At 45.4% G+C, this 9,221-nt stretch overlaps 1 protein-coding gene across 1 annotated transcript in view; it reads right to left on the reverse strand.

Annotated features, from left to right (window-relative positions):
• Positions 1 to 1,255, reverse strand: part of LOC136571773 (osteoclast-associated immunoglobulin-like receptor) — a 28,923-nt gene extending 27,668 nt beyond the window's left edge. Inside the window, exon 1 of the mRNA XM_066572402.1 lies at positions 1,189 to 1,255. Coding sequence (XP_066428499.1) covers positions 1,189 to 1,255 — 67 coding nt within the window. The remainder of the gene's footprint in view (positions 1 to 1,188) is intronic.
• Positions 1,256 to 9,221: the final 7,966 nt, after the last annotated feature.

The following is a 9,221-nucleotide window of genomic DNA, read 5'->3' on the forward strand; positions in this document are numbered from 1 at the left end:
CTACATCCTATTAGTGACATCCAAACTATTAGATCAGATGAGCTACCCTACACCTTCTAAATGTATCGCACATAGTACTGCACCCCTGTACCATGAGATATCATTGCTTCAGCAATGTAAACACAGACCAGTGGGGATCACTGGAGCGGTAGGGGATTTAGAGAGTCAGTATGGCTTTTTCTTGTCGCATATACAGCTGACAGTTATTGCTTCTCTTTTCGGAATTAGATGTTGATTATCTGTATTATAAAGTTTATTTCCGCATGGAATATGGTGTATAAAACTCCATTCAAAAAATGATGGGATATTTGCAATCTTTTCCACATTGTCCAAAACATTTTTTCCAAATAAATTATATGTACCCTAAAATAGGGCCAATGAAAACTGTACATTATCCCTCAAAAAACAAGCCCACACGCAGTTACGTCAATACGAAAAATAAAGCTATAGGTTTCAGCATAGTGTGACACAGAAATTAATTGATTTCCATTGGGCCAAAGTAGTAAAACATAAAAAACAACAAATATCTGGTAATAACAGTGACTCACAGAATAGCGTAAAGCTAAACTTTAGGCTTAAAGTAGCTGACCTGCTGAGTCCGGAGATATACGTCTTATACTTACCTTCCCCATTGTTCCTCTGCTCTCAAATCTGCCAATCAATGTATTAAGCGGACTGTTTGGCTTGCAATAAGTATTTCTCCCATTCTATGTCCGTGTGAAGATCTAGTTATAGACAATCCTCTGATGCTCTTGATAGAACCACATATGCAGAATCATACGACTGTATTGGCATATTTTAAGTTTTTTTAAGAATTTGAGATAAATTTAGTGGAACAGTCTAATTTAGCATTTACTGGCATTTCCTACATTTAGGCTTTATTCACACGAGCGTATATACTCAGCTATTTACCAGCGTAAATATGCCAGCCATCAGAATGAATCCAATGAACTTATTCAGATGGCCGGCATGTTTGTGCGGGTAAATAGCTGAGTATATACGCTCGTGTGAATAAAGCCTTACATAGCATTCTGTAAATTATTTATGAAAATATTTTGACATGTTAACAAAAAAGTCCACAAAAACATCTCAAAAAGATTCCAGACAACACTGTAAATATGACACATTAGCAGTTGGGCCAACTATCACATACAATCAGCATGGTAAAATAATACTAATAATACTCACGTATAAAGTACAGAATCACAAGCAGCATGTTGAAGCCAACTGTGAGCAGCTTGGTGTCTTCAATCATCACTTAGAAGGAAGTGAACAGCAATGGTGTATTCTTAGATGTGTTGCAACATACTATACATATTATGAGACTGAAGCGGAACTTGTAGTACTGAGGCCCAGACCTACCCTATGAGGTTAATGATAGTGATGTCTACATATGTAGCAGAGTGACTTTGGACCACTAACAGCTTACAGACTGTTTTCAAAGCAACAAGATTTTGCAATCTCAGTTCTCATAAAATGTATCATAGATTAACAGAAAATGAATAGCATGCAAATAAGACGGATCAGTGTATTACATAATAACATACTGATTCAAATAAGGGAATACAGACAAAGTGATATATTCCAGTTCTCTGATAATTTATATTCCTAAAGGGGTTTTCCTAGAGCCCTCGGCAATCAGCTGTTTTTCTGGGCCAGTGCGCTACTGATTGGAGCCAATTACTGCTGGAAGCAGACAGCTCTGATCTCCCTGCAGTGGCCTAACTTGGTATTATACAAAACTTCCTATTTGTTTCAATGGGAACTTTGCTCCTGCAGGGGGATCAGAGCTGTCTGATTCCAGCAGAAATCGGTTCTAATCAGTAGCGCACTGACCCAGAAAAACAGCTGATTGCTGGTGATCCTGGGCAACAAACCCCTGCCGATGCATTAATGGTACCGGGTTCCCCTCAAAATAAGGGACTGTCTTATATTATTTTTTTGCCCCAAAAGAGGTACAGTGTCTCATTTTCAGGGGGGGGGGTGTCTTTTACTCACCTAGCCGGCGGCATCTTGGTCCCTCGCACTGGTCTCCGATGCTGCGACAGGCTGCTGTGTCCTCCACGCTGACAGCACTTTCTTCCTGGTAACTAATGGGGCTTTGAATACCCTGCCTCCAGCAAGCGAGTGCTGTGATTGGATCACGAGCGCTGCTGGGTCAGCCAATCAGAGCCAACGCTCAATGAACCAATCACAGCCATTCAGTGATGTCATTCACTGAATGGCTATGCATGATCGAGCGCCGGCTCTGATTGGATGAGCCAGCGGCATTTGTAATTCAACCACAGCACTCACCTGCTGGAGGCAGGGTATTCAAAGCCCCATTACTAGGAAAAGAGTGCTGTCAGTGTGGAGGAAACGAAGCCTGTAATTAAGGAGGACAACGGGACAGAGACTCAGAACCATGGAAGAGAGGTGAATGACAATAGAAGAACAGTCGGCTGAGCAGCCAAGTTGGAGGTTGGGAAAAGAAGCTGTGTCCAGGGGATGGGAGAGTGGTGTAAAGAGAGGGCTGAAAGTGCTAGAGGTGGGGAGTGAAGGCTAAAAGATGTGGGTGAAGATCAAAAAGGCTGGTGGGTAAATGGAACATGGAGGAGGGCTGGCGGGGGTTGGAGATTGCATAAGAGACAGATAATACTACATTGGTGTGGCAGCTGTGTGTGATAGTGGAGTCAGACACATGTCAGACATAGAATGATGCAGGGGCCAGGGAGGGATAGAAAGAGTGGTGAGAGAAGGTACTTACCAGGATCATGTGCATTGGCCAGTAGTTGAGGAACAGGAGAAGGTCAAGGCAGGTGGATAATTTGAATGGAAGAGAAATAGGCCGATTGTCAAAGCAGACAGAAGAATGCATGGTCCGATAGCAAGCCGAGTCAGGAATGAAGAGGTCAGGAAAGCTGGGTAGTTCAGAGACATAAAATACCAGGACATCAGACCAAAACACACTTATATTTTTATACAGTATGGAGACCATGGAGACTGATTGTCTCCATACGGGGGGGAGATCTCTCCCCCCCCCCCCCCCTCCCCGCTCCCTCATGCTCACTCCCGCAACACAGCGCTCATCCCCGCCAGCACCTAAATCTTTTCTCACCAGCGGGCAGTATTTGCTCAAATATTTGTCCTTAACGAGTATACTTGCTCATCTCTATTCAACAGTCCTCAAATTCGTGCTCTTTTACATGATGAGAAATTTGTTAAGAAGATGAATAGGAAGGAACAAGCAGCACAGATGTCTTTTGTAGAAATTAGGAAAAATTTTCTCGGTAACTAAAAAGCTGAGAATTATGAGGAACTTGTTGAAAAAATGTTAGTGGCCTTTTGTGAACTTAGATGCAACATGAGTGTTAAGCTGCATTTCCTTAACAGTCATCTCGATCAGTTCCCAGAAAGCCTTGGGGATGTTAGTGATGAGCAGGGAGAATGCTTCCATCAGGACTTGCGTACAATGGAGGAAAGATATCAAGGACGATGGGATAAGAACATGATGGCAGACTACTGCTGGTCCAAACAACGCGATTGCCCTGAGAAAGTACATAAATGCAAAAGCTATAAACGTAAATTTCTGCCGGACTAAAACTAGTGCCGACTGTAACGGCCTGTCAGAAAGTTCTTGCTCATTACCCTACACATTTTGTAAATATTAAATACATTTGCATCATATTAACTAAGGTATGTACCATGTACTTAATTGTGTGAAAATGTCTTAAAGTGAAATATTTAAATGCTAAATTGCAAAAAAAAGCTAGAGCTTACAGTAAAAAACTAACTCCAGATTTGAAATCAGCATACTCAAATTATACTAAAACAAGTGTTCATATAAATGCAACAAAAAGTTTGTTGGCCAGTGTAATGTTTTATTCATAGTACTGGGCTCCCTATATGGAGATTAGAGGCCTTATGGTCCCCCTAAGGGTCCTGGGCCCGGGTGCAACAGCATCCTCTATAGTTACACCCTTGATTCATCTTATATGTTTTAGTCTGTTATATTATAAAACGTGTAATTTTCCATAACTAGAGCATTCCAGACATAATATCTTAGTCTTGCCAAAGTGGTACAAAAAATCCAGACTGGTGACCTTCATGTTATCAGCACCAGTTTTCAAGAAAATGTTCTGTTTTACTTGACACTATAAATTAAGATGCAGCACTAATAAAGGGGAGAACTATCTCAATTACACCAGGCAGAGTGTAATGTGTCTTAGCTCTCATTCTTTTTATAGTTTGAATCACCAAAATATACCTGCAGCGTAGGTATTGCACTAACAAATTTGGCACCCAATGTGAGGCATGACTACAATCTCACTCCAGATCCCAGCGAAAAATTCTGTGGTTTTCTCCTCTCCGGGAAGGACAGACAGAGTGCTCTATAAATGAAAGGTAAGAAAACGTATTTCTTACAAAATTATCTGTCCTTCCCCGTAGTTGTGATTGTCCCTCTTTGCTGGCCGAGGAGGGCACTATTGTTGTGCTTTGAGATCTGTGTGGATAAAGGAATCATTCACAGGTTCTCGCCACTTAACAGCGAAAGGATGAGGCCAACTTGTGCTTTCCTAAAGCCCCATACTAGCCACATGCCTTTATGGTTCTTGTAGAGTATTTGATGCTAAGGGATTCCACATGAATGTTAACTTACATGCAAACATATATGCCACTATTCAAGTCAGTTATGGCATGTAGACAGAGGTTTGACTCCACATGAAGGTGTCATGGCAGTCCCACACTTGACAGAATCACTCAAAAATTCTGTTTGGGGCACCTGTGCAACTTCTTTTCAATGCTGCTGGCAGCATTCCTTCTGTAAGTTTTATACTGCATCGCTGGGTCTTTTTAGGCTGTTCACATGGGGTAAGTTTAAATGAAAAGAAATCCACATGGATTCTGATTAAAACTATTGAGAGACTTCAGATGTGAATTTCTCTGTAGATTTAATGTGGAATTGATTGGTGCAGATTTCACTTCAGATCCACAGGAAAAAAACACCATGTGAACATAGTCTTAGGTGACTCATCGGCTCAGAACTATCAGCCAGGGAGCCTGGTAACTACAGGCCAGTAAGTCTCACTTCAGTAACGGGAAAAATTTTCGAGGGGATTCTGAGAGACGCCATCGATGAGTACCTCAAGGAGATTAAGGGAATAACTCCTCACCAGCATGGATTCATGAAGGGTCGCTCATGTCAGACAAATCTGATCAGTTTCTACGATGAAGTAAGCTCTAAGCTGGACCTAGGAGAATCTATTGATCTTGTATATCTGGACTTCTCTAAAGCCTTTGACACCGTGCCACATAATAGGCTAATATACAAAATGAGGCAGCTCGGACTGGGCGAAAACGTGTGTAAGTGGGTAAAAAATTGGCTCAACGATAGAAAGCAGAGGGTGGTAATAAAGGGTTCGTACTCTGATTGGACCACAGTCGCTAGCGGGGTGCCACAGGGTTCAGTATTAGGCCCCACTCTGTTCAACATATTTATCAATGACCTGATAGAGGGGCTGCACAGCAAAATATCAATATTTGCAGATGACACAAAATTATACAATATAATTAATGCAACGGAGGACAATGTAAGGCTACAAACGGACCTGGATAAGATGGAGGCTTGGGCAGAAAAATGGCAAATGAAGTTCAATGTTGAAAAATGTAAGACTATGCACATGGGCAGGAGAAACGGATGTCACCAATATTCACTTAATGGGGTACCACTAGGGAAAAGTGATATGGAAAAGGATCTGGGGGTATTAGTGGATAATAGACTAAACTGGAGTAACCAGTGCCAGTCCGCTGCTGCAAAGGCAAATAAAGTCTCGGGGTGCATCAAAAGAGGTATAGGGGCGAAGGACGAGAACATTATCCTTCCATTATATAAGGCACTTGTCAGGCCTCACATGGAATACTGCGTACAATTCTGGACACCGGTGCTCAGGAAAGATGTCACAGTGCTTGAGGGGGTTCAAAGAAGGGCAACTAAACTAATACATGGAATGACGGGACTGGAATACCCAGAGAGGCTATCCAAATTGGGACTATTTACTCTAGAAAAAAGAAGGTTAAGAGGCGACCAAATAACCATGTATAAGTACATGAGGGGACAACACATGGATCTCTCCCGCGATCTGTTTACACCCAGGACCACAACGGTAACAAGAGGACATCCGCTACGATTAGAGAAAAGTAGGTTTCATCACCAACACAGAAAGGGGTTCTTTACTGTAAGAGCAGTTAGACTGTGGAACTCTCTACCGGAGGAAGTGGTGATGGCAAAATCCATAGAGGAGTTTAAAAGGGGACTTGATGTCTTTCTGGAGAAGGATATTACAGGATATAAATATTAGGTTAAGTGTCAATCCTGGTATATAGGCAGGTAGGAACTATTAGGGGTTGATCCAGGGAACAGTCTGATTGCCATTAGGGAATCGGGAAGGAATTTTTCCCCCCAAAAGGGCTAATTGGCTTCTGGCCTTGGGGTTTTTTGCCTTCCTCTGGATCAACACAGTAGGATAGACAGGCTGGACTAGATGGACAATGTCTTCATTCGGCCTTACATACTATGTTACTATGTTACTATGTTAGGGATGTTGCTAAGGTCTTAAGAGATCAGAGGCAAAATCCTCAAGATTTATGTGACACAGTAATAATTCTTCGTACCTTTGTCCTGCTTTGTGCCCTCCATAGTGATCGTGTCCGCCTATATGCCCTCACAGTGAGTGTCCTCCTATATGCCCTCACACAGTGATCGTGTCCTCCTATGTGTCCCCACACAGTGATAGTGTCCTCCCATGTTCCCCCACAAAGTGATAGTGTCCTCCTATTGGCCCCACACAGTGATCGTGGCCTCCTATGGGCTCCCACACAGTGATCGTGTCCCCCTAAGTGCCCCCATAAAGTGATCGTGTCCTCCTATGTGCCCCCACACAGTGATCGTGTCCTCCTATGTGTCCCCACACAGTGATAGTGCCCTCCCATGTGCCCGCACACAGTGACCGTGTCCTCCTATGTGCCCCCACACAGTGACCGTGTCCTCCTATGTGCCCCCACACAGTGATTGTGGCCTTCTATGTGCCCCCACACAGTAATTGTCGCCTCCTATGTGCCCCAACACAGTGACCATGTCCTCCTATGTGCCCCCACACAGTGATTGTATTCTCCTATGTGCCCCCACACAGTGATTGTGTCCTCCCATGTTCCCCCACAAAGTGATAGTGTCCTCCTATTGCCCCCACACAGTGATCGTGGCCTCCTATGTGGCAACACACAGTGATCGTGTCCTCCTATGTGTCCCGACACAGTGATCATGGCCTCCTATGTGCCCCCACACAGTGATAGTGTCCTCCTATGTGCCTCCATACAGTGATCGTGTCCTTCTGAGTGCCCCCACACAGTGATTGTGTCCTCCTATTGCCCCCACACAGTGATCGTGTCCTCCTATGTGCCCGCACACAGTGATACTGTTCTCCTATGTGCCCCCACACAGTGATAGTGTCCTCCTATGTGCCCCCACACAGTGATAGTGTCCTCCTATGTGCCCCCACACAGTGATAGTGAACTCCTATGTGGCACCACTGTGATAGTGTCCTCCTATGTGCCCCCACACAGTGATCATGGCCTCCTATGTGTCCCCACACAGTGAAAGTGTTCTCCTATGTGCCCCCACACAGTGATCATGGCCTCCTATGTGTCCCCACACAGTGATAGTGTTCTCCTATGTGCCCCCACACAGTGACCGTGGCCTCCTATGTGCCCCCACACAGTGACTGTGTCCTCCCGTATGCCGCCACACAGTGATAGTGTTCTCCTATTTTCCCCCACACAGTGATCGTGGCCTCCTATGTGCTCCTACACAGTGATAGTGTCCTCCTATGTGGCACCACACAGTGATCGTGTCCTCCTATGTGCCTCCACACAGTGATCGTGTCCTCCTATGTGCCCCCACACAGTAATTGTGTCGTCCCATGTGCCCCCACATAGTGATAGTGTCCTCCCATGTGCCCCCACACAGTGATAGTGTCCTCCCATGTGCCCCCACATAGTGATCGTGGCCTCCTATGTGTCCCCACACAGTGATAGTGTCCTCCTATTTGGCACCACACAGTGATCGTGGCCTCCTATGTGCCCCCACACAGTGATAGTGTCCTCCTATGTGCCCCCACACAGTGATTTTGGCCTCCTATGTGCCCCCACACAGTGATCATGGCTTTTTATTTGCCCCCACACAGTGATAGTGTCCTCCTATGTGCCCCCACACAGTTATCGTGGCCTCCTATGTGCCCCCACACAGTGATAGTGTCCTCCTATGTGCCCCCACACAGTGATCATGTCCTCCCATGTGCCCATACACAGTTATAGTATCCTCCTATGTGCCCGCACACAGTTATCGGGGCCTCCTATGTGCCCCCACACAGTGATAGTGTCCTCCTATGTGCCCCCACACAGTGATCATGTCCTCCCATGTGCCCATACACAGTTATAGTATCCTCCTATGTGCCCGCACACAGTTATTGTGGCCTCCTATGTGCCCCCACACAGTGATTGTGGCCTCCTATGTGCCCCCACACAGTGATCGTGGCCTCCTATGTGCCCCCACACAGTGATAGTGTTCTCCTATGTGCCCCCACATAGTGATAGTGTCCTCCTATGTGCCCCCACACAGTTATCGTGGCCTCCTATGTGCCCCCACAGAGTGATAGTGTCCTCCTATGTGCTCCCACACAGTGATCATGTCCTTCCATGTGCCCATACACAGTTATAGTATCCTCCTATGTGCCCGCACACAGTTATCGTGGCCTCCTATGTGCCCCCACACAGTGATAGTGTTCTCCTATGTGCCCCCACACAGTGATCTTGGCCTCCTATGTGCCCCCACACAGTGATAGTGTCCTCCTATGTGCCCCCACACAGTTATCGTGGCCTCCTATGTGCCCCCACACAGTGATAGTGTCCTCCTATGTGCTCCCACACAGTGATCATGTCCTTCCATGTGCCCATACACAGTTATAGTATCCTCCTATGTGCCCGCACACAGTTATCGTGGCCTCCTATGTGCCCCCACACAGTGATAGTGTTCTCCTATGTGCCCCCACACAGTGATCGTGGCCTCCTATGTGCCCCCACACAGTGATAGTGTTCTCCTATGTGCCCCCACATAGTGATAGTGTCCTCCTATGTGCCCCCACACAGTGATCATGGCCTCCTATGTGCCCCCACACAGTGATAGTGTC

Source organism: Eleutherodactylus coqui, chromosome 6, assembly GCF_035609145.1.
Source record: "Eleutherodactylus coqui strain aEleCoq1 chromosome 6, aEleCoq1.hap1, whole genome shotgun sequence".
Lineage (NCBI taxonomy): Eukaryota > Metazoa > Chordata > Amphibia > Anura > Eleutherodactylidae > Eleutherodactylus > Eleutherodactylus coqui.